This window comes from Clupea harengus, chromosome 24 (assembly GCF_900700415.2).
Source record: "Clupea harengus chromosome 24, Ch_v2.0.2, whole genome shotgun sequence".
Taxonomy (NCBI): Eukaryota; Metazoa; Chordata; class Actinopteri; order Clupeiformes; family Clupeidae; genus Clupea; species Clupea harengus.
The window spans coordinates 9,580,186-9,592,685 of record NC_045175.1 but is presented as its reverse complement, the minus strand read 5'-3'; the positions used below and the strand labels follow the sequence as shown (position 1 = coordinate 9,592,685).

General features: G+C 44.7%; 2 protein-coding genes across 3 annotated transcripts in view; one reads left to right on the top strand and one right to left on the bottom strand.

Moving 5' to 3' along the window:
• LOC105895792 (cAMP-specific 3',5'-cyclic phosphodiesterase 4B-like) overlaps positions 1-1,148 on the top strand; it is a 22,373-nt gene extending 21,225 nt beyond the window's left edge. The window contains exons 17-18 of the mRNA XM_031561936.2: positions 1-377; positions 1,138-1,148. The exon at positions 1-377 is cut by the window's left edge and continues 146 nt beyond it. Of these exons, the coding sequence (XP_031417796.2) occupies positions 1-377; positions 1,138-1,148 (388 nt within the window). The remainder of the gene's footprint in view (positions 378-1,137) is intronic.
• A 3,241-nt stretch (positions 1,149-4,389) lies between these two features.
• LOC105895827 (ADP-ribosylation factor-binding protein GGA3) overlaps positions 4,390-12,500 on the bottom strand; it is a 14,109-nt gene continuing 5,998 nt past the window's right edge. The window contains exons 8-17 of one of the 2 annotated variants that reach the window (XM_031562177.1): positions 11,704-11,841; positions 11,071-11,152; positions 10,425-10,538; positions 9,970-10,128; positions 9,537-9,601; positions 9,062-9,204; positions 8,803-8,945; positions 8,274-8,443; positions 6,847-6,957; positions 4,390-5,826 (exon numbers count right to left, since the gene is read on the bottom strand). In XM_031562177.1, the coding sequence (XP_031418037.1) occupies positions 5,716-5,826; positions 6,847-6,957; positions 8,274-8,443; positions 8,803-8,945; positions 9,062-9,204; positions 9,537-9,601; positions 9,970-10,128; positions 10,425-10,538; positions 11,071-11,152; positions 11,704-11,841 (1,236 nt within the window). In that variant the 3' untranslated portion in view covers positions 4,390-5,715. Of the gene's footprint in view, positions 5,827-6,846; positions 6,958-8,273; positions 8,444-8,802; positions 8,946-9,061; positions 9,205-9,536; positions 9,602-9,969; positions 10,135-10,424; positions 10,539-11,070; positions 11,153-11,703; positions 11,842-12,500 lie in introns of both variants that reach the window. The other variant, XM_012822516.2, reaches the window with a different exon arrangement.

Sequence of the window (12,500 nt, the reverse complement as noted above, 5' to 3'; positions counted from 1 at the left end):
CGACCGGAACCAGCTCGGACCGCCGGCCGACCGCTTCCAGTTCGAGCTCTCGCTGGAGGAGGACGCCCAGCAGAACCAGAACTCGAGCTCGTACCGGAACCACAACAGCCGGGAGGAGCGGAATGGCAACGGGAACCGGCAGGACCCAAACTGCAACAATGGTTGCTACGGAGACTCGGAGGAGGTCAGTAACCACGTGGATCACAACCACGTGGATGAGAACCACGTGGAGGCAGAGGAGGACGCGGAGGAGGACGCGGCGGACGGAGAACTGGAGAATGCAGAACAGGATCAGAACCAGATGGAGGAGTTGGATGGGGAGGGAGAACCAGAGGAGAACCACTGTGAGACAGAGGAAGGGGAGGGAGAGGAGGAGGAGAGAGAAAAAGAAGGAGAGGAGGAGGAAGAAAAAGAAGAGGAGGATGAGGAGGGGGAGGAGAAAGAGGGAAAAGAGGAGGAGACACAGGAAGAAAAAGAGGAAGTGGAGACACAGGAAGAGGAGGAAGAAGAGGAGACGCAGGACGAGAAGGAGGACGAGGAGACGCAGGAAGAAAAGGAGGAAGAGGAGGCAGAGAACGAGGGAGAGACAGAGGAGAAGGAGGAAGAAAAGGAGGTAGAGGAAACGCAGGAAGAGGAGGAGGAAGAGGAGACGCAGGACGAGAAGGAGGAAGAGGAGGCAGAGAACGAGGGAGAGAACGAGGGAGAGACGGAGGAAAAGGAGGAAGAAGAAGGGGAGGCAGAGGAAGAACAGCATGGGGGAGAGGAGGAAGAGAACCAAGAGGACGGAGGAGAGGAAAATGAAGAGAAGGAAGGAGAGGAGGAGGCAGGGGACGAATAGAAGGAGGAGTAAGATGAGAAAGAATAGAGATGAGGGTGTGTATGTCTGTACGTCTGTATGATGGAGAGAATAATAAGGAGGAAGAGAAGACTGATTTTTAACAAAAAAAAGGAGAAGAAAAAATAAATGTAAAAGGAGACACAAGATGACTGTATATGACACGTCCCTCTGTTCTGTTATAAGAGACTTACAAAGATCAAAAAAGACATTCTGAATCTTGCCCCTCCGCTCCTGAAGTTAATTATCACATAGGACTGACCGCAATCTCAGAAATGTGTCAAAAAATCCAACCCACACAGCCTACTGGTAGACAGGGTCTTCACGCTCTCTCTCGCTCTCTCTCTCTCTCTCTCCCTCTCTCTCCCTCTTGTGTAGAGGCTTTGGGGAGGTGGCATTTGTAAGAATAAGAGAGAGGGATGAAGACAGAGGAAAAGAGAAGAGGGATAGGTAAAAAAAAAAAAAGACAGACTGACAGTGAGAGAACAACAAAAAAAGGATGCATAGAAAGAAAGAGAAAGGCAGACCGAACAAGAGGATGAAAAAGGACGACAGAAAGAGGGGAGGTGTTTTTGGGGGCTTCAAGGCAACATTTGGCAACAGTAAAGATGTTTTGGACAGCAGTAGGAACGAGTCTTCACTGCAGCATCTGTATATCTACCACTGCCAGAGGTCTGTACGACACCGCAGAGGAACCCGACCTGTACCACGGCTTTTGTAGCACTTGGGACATGTAACGACGACGCGCCCAATCACGCATGCAAAAAACTGTATCAAACTAACAATCCCTGCACTTGAACCGCTGTCACACACAGTTGTGTGTGTTTGTTTATGTGTGTGTGTGCGTGTATGTGTGTGTGTGTGTGTGTGTGTGTGTATGTTTGTGTGGGTGAGTGCGTTTATGTATGTATGACTGTGAGTGTATGTATGTGTAGGTGTCTATATATAATACATATGTATGTATGTGTGTGTGTGTGTGTGTGTGTGCGTGTGAGAGAGAGAGAGGATGAGTGAGTAAGTAAGTGTGTGTTTATAGTGTGTATATTCAGACTACAGGACTGAAGACTGATACGGTACTAAACTCCCTGCAATGGGACACACACACACTGTTGATTTCTTCCATTTTTGTCGGAAAGGAAAGAGAAACCACACACACACAGTGAGACTCCGACGAACACGAGGAGGAAAGGACGCTCCCTCCTGGCCTCACTGGCCGTTCTGAAGCAATGCATTGTGGGATTGGAGGGTTCTTCTCACCCTCCCCCCCCCCCTCCTGATCCCCGTCTTGTTTCCCCAGTCTGAGTTTTGATTGGTTGGCACTTTAAGCGCCCTGTGTTTTGATTGGTTGGCACTTTAGGCGCCCTGTGTTTGTTCCCTGTGTATAACGTCCATGTATTTTACTCGCCAAACAAAAGGCGATATTATGCTAATAAAATGACATGATCCAAAGCTCCTGTTCAGAAAACACTGTGGCTGTAGGGGGTGCTGTTCCACATTTTTCAAATGGACTCTTTTAAAAAAAAAGAGTCTGAGAAGGGAAAAGGTCCCGTGCTATAAATTGTTTCACCGTTGCAGTGCTCGTTTTTCTGTTATCAGCTTTAGTCCACCTGGCTGAAAAAAAGATAACAAATCAGTGTCTCAATGTCGAATCCTTTTGGTTGAACTTACAGGCCTTGTGTTCATCAGGTATCCTTAGGGGTGTTTCACTACATGACAGGTCGATCCTCCTAGTCTGGACTCACCCGGCACACCTGGTTCAGGTGATCTGATGAGTACAGACAGGTGTGCTGGATCAGGGAGAGACCTGAAACCTGCAGTGACGTGGGACCCCCAGAACCAGGATTATGGCAACTGCTGTAAGCAAGTCCTCGTTGCATCACATACCACGCTTGTTTGTCTTGCTTCATTTATTTAAAATGGTGTGAAATCAGTCCCTTCAAATGCGGACAGATATGTCAATTTATGTTTCAGATTACATGGCAGAGGACCAGCCAAACAGATTTTGCCTCTAAGCGTCAGACACACACACACACACACACTCACATGCACGAGTGTATGCACACACACACACACACACACTCACACACGCGCGCCTATGAACTGGGTACTCGTAGCATTAGTGATTGAAACGGTTTGTTTTGCAATTACCTCTCACTGTAAATGTGATCATTTTAAATTGTTCAGTGGTTACCTTCAGTATGAGCTATATGGACCCCCTTCCCTGCCCACCCAACACAATGACAAAGATGTCCACAGTATTGTTCTGTCAGTGGCAGCAATACACCAAGAAATAAACAAAGTAAATCGCAACAGGCAGCCCTCAGCTTTGTGCTCTATGAATGGTGAAGGATGACAGAGAAATGGGAAGATTGTAATGACTCATGACTGTAATGATCGGTTTACATTTACATTTAGTCATTTAGCAGACGCTTTTGTCCAAAGCGACGTACAAGGGAGAGAATAGTCAAGCTACGAGCAATAGAACCTGGTGTAAACAATAAATACTACTTTACATAAGAAATATAACAAAATGAAATAGAAATATAACAAAATGAAATAGTGTATCCACAACAACAACCGATTTGCAAGAAGTCACCCCCGTACAACATTTACTATTTAAAGGATCTTTTTTTCTAATGTTCAACAAGGTTTGCACTGATCTACATTGATCTGCAGGTCTGTTGAAGGGAAAAGAGCAAAGAGCTAGGCAATGTGATCAGAACTACTTACAAAGTTTTGATAGTTACGCATAACAGGTAGTAATAGTGCATGTTCCTACCCCATATACCTCAACAAGTGCTTTAGAATGTGTACTAATACAAGAACTACATTGTTATTCTTTGTTCATTGCTTCGCATAGTTTCTAATGAGACTCGATGTAAAGTGGGCTATTTAAAGTAACACTATGGAGTTTCTGGAGCCGCCAGCTAGGGGGTAACTTTCTGCTGGACTATTCAGTAACTTATTTGCTGTCTTGCTTTGTCTTGTGTTGCACTTGCTTGATGTTTGACTGTTAGGAAAGTTGTTGACTCGCTAGTTTGTCGTAAAACAAAGTAAGCAAATTTCAAAAGGTTTCGCTAGCTTGCCAACAACTTTCCTAAAACAGTCAAGCAAGTGCAACACAAGACAAAGCAAGACAGCAAATAAATTACTGAATAGTCCAGCAGAAAGTAACTCCCTAGCTGGCGGCTCCAGAAACTCCATAGTGTTACTTTAAATAATCGTTGGCATCACACAGCAATCAGACGGAGCAAAAGCCAGGCCCTATCACCATCTCTGCTCTGCTTTTAAGAGAGCCTTACATCTATTAAGGGGACAGTCCAAGATTCTCATCCGCTTTTTGTCAAATTCAACAAATTGCTCCTTAAAGTCCCCTAGCTGTCGGTGTGTGTGTGCGTGCATGTGTGTGCGTGTGTGTGCGTGTGTGCGCTCAGAAAAGTTCTGAATAGGAAAGAATGCAAAGTGGTACGGACCGAACCATACACTATTCCAGCCAATCAACACGTTGCTTTGGTACCAGTGGTGCTTACGTTTTCAAATAAAAAGGAGATTTGTTCAGAAGAAACACATTTATTTACCACAAACATTTAAAAAAAAGTCTTATTAATAGCTCGTTTCACAAACCTGACAAATAAAAAATGGTACCGATCATGATTGAACACAGCAGGCACTAGTTTTGCATCATTAAGTATCTCCTCTTTACAGTAAGTCAATTACTGTAATAATGGATGGATAAAACCACACCCCAACCAACAGATTTGTAGCTATCTGACAGCATGTTGGCTGTGACACCTCCATCAGATGACCAGTAGGGGGCGTGCAATTTCACGGAAACTGACGAATTTCACAGTGGTATCGCACAACTGGGCAAGCATTCTCAGTGGAAGTCAATCAAGTAGGAATGGAATCTGTGTATAAGTACATTATACACATTTATCCATTAAAAGGTGCAGTGTGTTTTGATGCTGAGTGAAAAATGGCAATGCTTTCAGACCTACAATCATGATTTACTTCTGAAGGGGCGAATTGTTTCAGTGTCTTCTGTGGATATTGACTCTGTGTTCGAGGTGTTTTGTAAATACATTTGTTTGCCGATTGTGCAGCCCTGCATTGTCAGAATCCGTTGTGTGTGAAGTGTGCAGTAATACTGGAAACACAGTTAATTTATCACGCCTTCAGAGTTACATTGTCATTGTCTGTATCCAAACAAAACAAAAGCAACAGCAACAACTTTAGTGACAGCAGTTACACATCAAATTCAAATCAAATCTCGGCCAAATAAATAGAGTGCAGAAATGTGTAAAAAGTGAAAAATAAAAAACAAAACAAAACAGAAACACACTTGGATAAAAGCATCGGCTTCCAAAGTGAATGCCAAGTACCTCAGTTGCTCTCTGGGAAAAGGCAGCTACTATGTAAAAAAAATAGCTTGGCACAGTGAGGTTGTCAATAACGCACAGCAACACGCCTGAGGAATAATCTAACACATGTTCTTTGGCATTCGATCGCTCTGGCTTAAGATAACAACCAGCTGCCAGCAAACAGCAAAACGGGGCAACAACAAATTGCCCTTATTACACTCAGACACACAAACACATGTTTGGTATAAATCTCAATGGCTTAGGACAATATCATTTTCAAATAATATAAATTAATACCCCTACACACACACACACACACACACACACAGAATCTGCCTGCAGTGTTCATTCTGTTTCGGAGTCACACCACGTCTGTTCTTCCAGGCATCCCCTGCAGTCTCACTCGGTCACCACACACACAAACACAAACACACACACACACACACACACACACACACACACACACTCCAGGCATCCCCTGCAGTCCTTCTCCCCAGCGCAGGCCACAGGGAGGCAGGCTCAGCACCTGGTCCAGGAGTGCCACTCCGGAAAGTGGTCTATCTCTCCCTGCTCGCTGATCTTCTCGTCGCCATGCTTGAGGATCAGTTTGTACCTAAGGCGCACCGGAGTCTACAGAGAGATGCATACAAAAAAATAAATAAACAAACAAACAAACAAATAAATAAATACCAACCCTAGCAGTAGTGTATTGTAATATACTTAACATTATATATTTACATAATACATTCTACATGATGTTATGTTTGGATCAGTGAGACCAGCCGGGAGCCGTATCACATATACACATATAACACATATACACATATACTTAATCATGTCCAATGAATTAATTATCTGAGTCTTCACAGAGATGCATACAAATACATCTGATCATGTGGTGTGTGGTATGCATGTGGTTATATACGCCAGGCTTAGGAAGACTAGCTGGAAGCCTTTCTGGGTGTTTGAGTAAATGTCTCACCCTCTGAGGGTCTGTATGTGGTTATCTGTGGGTGTTTGAGTAACTGTCTCACCCTCTGAGGGTCTGTATATGTGGTTATCTGTGGGTGTTTGAGTAACTGTCTCACCCTCTGAGGGTCTGTATATGTGGTTATCTGTGGGTGTTTGAGTAACTGTCTCACCCTCTGAGGGTCTGTATATGGTTATCTCTGGGTGTTTGTGTAACTGTCTCACCCTCTGAGGGTCTGTATATGGTTAGCTCTGGGTGTTTGTGTAACTGTCTCACCCTCTGAGGGTCTGTATATGGTTATCTCTGGGTGTTTGAGTAACTGTCTCACCCTCTGAGGGTCTGTATATGGTTATCTCTGGGTGTTTGAGTAACTGTCTTACCCTCTGAGGGTCTGTATATGGTTATCTGTGGGTGTTTAAGTAACTGTCTCACCCTCTGAGGGTCTGTATATGGTTAGCTCTGGGTGTTTGTGTCTCACCCTCTGAGGGTCTGTATATGGTTATCTCTGGGTGTTTGAGTAACTGTCTCACCCTCTGAGGGTCTGTATATGGTTAGCTCTGGGTGTTTGTGTCTCACCCTCTGAGGGTCTGTATATGGTTATCTCTGGGTGTTTGAGTAACTGTCTCACCCTCTGAGGGTCTGTATATGGTTAGCTCTGGGTGTTTGAGTAACTGTCTCACCCTCTGAGGGTTGGACAGCAGGAGGATCTGTGAGATGGATGCTGGAGGCTGGAGAGGGTTATATGGGGGAAGATCCTTTCCTGTGGACGGCTGTAACTTCACCGTCATAGTCTGCCGCGCAGGAGAGACCAGACAGAACAGTGAACACATAACACACACAATAAGAAGTTACAGTTGTTATGCAATAATGACCCATTCACTCACTCACTCACTCACTCACTCACTCACTCACTCACTCACGCATTCATTCATTCACTCAATCACTCATTCATTCATTCATACAAACAGTTTGGGATTTGTTGTAAATTCAGACACAGGCTGGGTGTTCACACACAGCATAGAAATAATATGGTGCACTAGTTTAAACAATTTAACACAAAAACATGCAGAGAGTCTTTACTCGGTTCTGGCTGTAAGTCTGCCCGTGAAGTGATTCAAAACGAAAATGACAGAAATGATTTAGTAAAACGAGGAAGTTGTGCAGCAATCAACCAAAGACATTGCAATGATGAGTTGGTGGCATGAGGCCCAGCCACATAAAGAATGGGGAAGCTGCTGAGCTACGATGACAACTCAAAGAATTATCACATACAAAAAAGAAACACTTCAAAAGCAAAGAATGCGCCAAAAGTCACCCGCATTTCACAGCGGATGCCATGTTTGTTTAGCATGATAAGTGTCTGCTGTAAAATGCGAGTTAAACTATGGTGACATGGAACTATGACGACTTGACTTGACAAAAATGATGCCAAAATTTGCCGAAATCACCAACTCTCTACACTAACCGACTGCCATGCAAAACCAAGGCACTTTGTTAGTATAACCCTTTAACCTCTCTTAATATTATGAATGTTTAATGCAAGAGTTTTAGTAGAACACTGTTCACACTGAAGGTTTTTGTTGTTGAGGAAAGCATTGCACCGTGACGGAACCAGAGCTGCTGGCTACTCTCACAGTGAGGCTGATGTGAGTCATCATCGTAAGTAAATATATGATACGTGAAGATGTGTACACGTGTATAATATGGTACAATAAAGGATGAAAATAAAGTGCACGAGGGGGAAGTAGGTCACACAGGTAGTCAAGGCATGTGAAGACGTAACTCTCAGCCACTGCCACTCTCGTAGTGAGGCAGATATGAGTCATCAGAATGAGACAAGGCTGACTCACAACGACACGCCGAGTGAGGACGAGACCGAAATGTACACAAGACAGATAGGCATGGGAAATACTTAGTCATCGCTGTGTCATTTTAGGTCAGACACAGATAGTGGCTCAGTTCAGTGTAAGCTGACATCACTGCAGTGGCGAATCAGATTCAAAGTAACATAAATTAAATACATGAGACGTGAAGACACGGACGAGACCAGAATGAGACAGGGCTGACTCACAACGACAGCCGAGTGAGAACAAGAAAAAAAATGTACCTTTGGGACGGCGACCTGGAACTCAACGTCTGAAACCGACAGGGCTGACGTGTTCACTGACGAGACGATAACCACTGCGACGTCGGGGCGCGCGGGGGGGCTGTCACGACAGAAGTGCAGGCAGACGTGGACCCCCCAGCGGTCGTACACCGTGATTGGCTCCAGCTGGCCTGTGGTAGGAGAGGCAGAGATTAGATGGATGGAGATTTCAGTCTGTCAGTCATTCATTCATTCATTCATTCATCTAGGCTATGCATTGCTGATAAGAAACTAAAAGTGCTTGAGAATGTAAAAGAAAAAAATGAAAACAGATGATTTTTGTTAAGATTATTGTTAATACATGATAATAAACAGGCTATTAATCGCTGACACACGATCAACAGTGCTTAAAATATGTAATGAAAAAAAAATTCACCCAAGTTTCTCATGAATATTCATAATTACGGAGAGTACAGTGGAATGTGGTTATCACTGCCATGTAGACGTCAGCAAAATGAAATGCTACCTTCGGTGCTTTCATCGGACTCACTTGGTTTCACAGATTCTAGGGACACAAAGATGTCCCCCAGCGATTTTTCCAGCGCAGGAGGGACAGACTTTGAGGGAGACTGTGACATCACAGTGGGTTGATTCTGAAGGTTACTCAGTGCAGATCGTGATTGGACAGCTTCCCTAAGGGGACATGTCCAACAGCCAATGACCACTTGATTGTCAAATCAACTATAACAGATAACCGTCTCTTTAAATGAAAAAAAAATGAAAAAACTACATATCCCATGAGCACTTACACTGAGGGTGCTGAAGACCCATTCTGGGATATGGAGTCCACTCCACAACCCCTTGCAATGAGCATGGATCTCGCTCCATTAGCCCATTGCTGCATTCCAGTGTCCTCAGCTGTTCGCTCTTTGGTCCTGACAATATCCTCCAGCTGAAAAAAATAAAAAAATCACAGTTCCAGTCTCATACCGATCCCTTTACACTGGATTCACCAATAAGGATTGTGCGTAGTCCCAGACTGAACTACAAATGATTCTTCTCAATTGTTTTATTTACTGTGTATTGAATAGAAAATAATTTCCCCCCCCGTCGTAATTTTTTTCTATGATTACAAACCTCACTAAAGTATCTAAGAAATGTCTCACATTAAGTGACAGGATCCCATGTGAACTAAGGGCATTCTCTTCTATTGATATTTAATTCAATGTCTTCTCCCTGATGACAACAAGTATAAACACAGAGCCGCTCAGTGACGTGCCGTACCTCAATGAGCTCCTCAAAGTAGGACCTGGAAGGACTGTGACTGGACGGCGCGGGGCTCGCAACCCCTAAAAGAGATGAGAGTGGAGTTTAGTGTTTCTGCCTTGGCAAAAAACGACAGGACTTCAAACCTCTGAACTGGTTATTACAGAGAACAGACAAACACATATAAGAGTCTATAAGATTTTTATAAGATTATATAAGATTTTGAGTGATTTCTTTTTTTTCTCTCTCTCTCTTTAAATTGCCATTTTTAAAGTGCACTCTCTTGATTATTGATCACGACTCTTTGTGTTCGGGGGGGGGGGGGTTAAAGTGAACTCTCTTGATTATTGATCACGACGTGCGGGGGGTGGGGTGTGAAGTGCATCTTTTCTAATACAGGACGTGCACAGGTAACGGGCCTACGGATAAAATCACAAAAGGGAGGGAGTACCGAGAGACACCAGGTCATCGTCAAGAAGCAGAAGGGAATTGTAGTCTTCTGAAGCCCCGTGATTAGGAGAGGCATCGGTAGGCGGTGATGAATTTGACTGGGAGGCGCCGAGAGCAGAGAAATCAATAAGATGGTAACTTCTGATTGGGCTGGCAGGCTCTGAAACTGCAAAGGCCTTAAATCAGTTCATGATAGTTAGCTAATTAGTCAATGATAATTAATGATAATAAGCTAATATCCCATGAGCATTAATGGCAATTAATGATACTTAGCTAATTCATCAATGATAATTAATGATATTTAGCTAAGGCATCTTTCTTAACACAGTTATGTCTTTCTTCTGCATTGGTGTCTACTTTGTATGCCACACACACACACACACACACACACACACACACACACACACACACACACACAGTACTGTATGTTTATAATGATCTGGTGAGGAAGAGCACCTGTGTTGGCAGAACCCCTGGTTCCGCCGTTGCAGCTGACTTCCTGTTGTTCTGCGACCTCTCTGTAGAGGTTTACCACTGAAGTCAGCTTGTCGTTCGCTTGCAGAATTACAGCTGAAATGGGTAAACCACAAGATTACACAAACAAGACATTATATATAAGCAATAATATAAAAAACAAATGGTTTAACATGCCTCAGAAGACTCATAAGTAGTGAACAGAACATTGACTAATACATGACATATATTTTGCATTGCACTGTGTACTTCCAAAATAATTTCCAAGTACAGAAGCATTTTCATTTTTTGACAGCTTACTGCACCTTTAAAACAGATTTCCCTCAATCAGCTGTCTAGAGTACTGAGTGCAGTGTGGACACTGTAACTGTAGGGGGCATGTCTGGGCATGCATGTGTCAGTGTAGAAGCTATCAGTGTGCTGTTAGGGGGATGAGAGTCCATGAGTACATTTCTATGGTTTCTGTGGTTTATTGTGTATCGAATCTGTTTGTGTTTGTTATGTTGTGCATGAATTTGTTTGTGTCTCTCTCGGTGTGTTTGTGTTTGTGTGTGTGTGTGTGTGTGTGTGTGTGTGCATGTGTGTCTGTGTGTCTCTGTGTGTATGTTCACTCCAACATCATAAATACCTAAGGCCTCATCGTCGTCCACAGTGTCACTGGCCAGACGGAAGAGATTGGGCCTCAACTTGTCACATCGCTCATAGAGACTCTAACAGAGAGAACACACACACACACACACACACACACACTCAGTAAGCAGCATGGAACACACAGGCAACGTTCTGACTTAAAGGTGCAGTCCTTGGTAAAAGGTTGTTGATATTTGAGCTCAACAGCCAATCAAATACATTTTTGGATTATTGGATGGAATAGTGTATGACTCAGTCCAAGCCACCATGCACACTCACATTCTTTCGTTCTCTCACACACTCACTCACACTCTCCATTGGTTTATGTATCTCAAACACACACACAGACACACACACACACAAACATATACACACACATACCTCTTTCTCACACACACACACACACACACACACAAACATATACACACACATACCTCTCTCACACACACACACGCGCACACACGCACACACACGCACACACACACCCACACACACCCCCACACACACACCCACACACACACGCACCCCTACCTTCATGTCAGATGTGAGCTGGGTGTGGCCCCTGCTGCTCTCACACACACACACACACACACACACACACACACACACACACACACACACGCACCCCTACCTTCATGTCAGGTGTGAGCTGGGTGTGGCCCCTGCTGCTCCTCCGCTGCTCCAGCAGGTCTCTGAGCTGGGTGGTGCTCTGCTCCACCTCCTCCAGCGTGCCGATACGCCTGCTCACACGCTCCATCTTGTCGTGCTCCTGAACGTGTGTGTGTGTGTGTGTGTGTGTGTGTGTGAGAGAGAGAGAGAGAAAGAGAAGGGAGAGGTTGTGTGTGTGTGTATGTGAGAAAGAGAGAGGGAGGGTGTGTGTGTAGGTGTGATGTGTATGTGTGTGTGTGTGTGTGTGTGTGTGTGTGTGTGTGTGTGTGTGTGTGTGTGTGTGTGTGTGTGTGTGTGTGTGTGTGTGTGCGTGTGTGTGTGTGTGAGAGAGAGAGAGAGAAAGAGAAGGGAGAGGTTGTGTGTGTGTGTATGTGAGAAAGAAAGAGGGAGCGTGTGTGTGTGTGAGAGAGAGAGAGAGAGATGTGCGAAAGGAAAAGAGGTGGGGGAGGGAGGAATAAATGAGCAACAGACACAAGACTAACGTCCACCAAGCCAATAATGTCAGTGATCTGCACAAGCCATCCCTTTCCCTTCGCCCAGTAGGGAGCTGTGTGGAGCTGTAGGGAGCTGTGTGGAGCTGTGTGGAGCTGTGTGGAGCTGTAGGGAGCTGTGTGGAGCTGTGTGGAGCTGTGTGGAGCTGTAGGGAGCTGTGTGGAGCTGTAGGGAGCTGTGTGGAGCTGTGTGGAGCTGTAGGGAGCTGTGTGGAGCTGTGTGGAGCTGTGTGGAGCTGAAGGGAGCTGTGTGGAGCTGTAGGGAGCT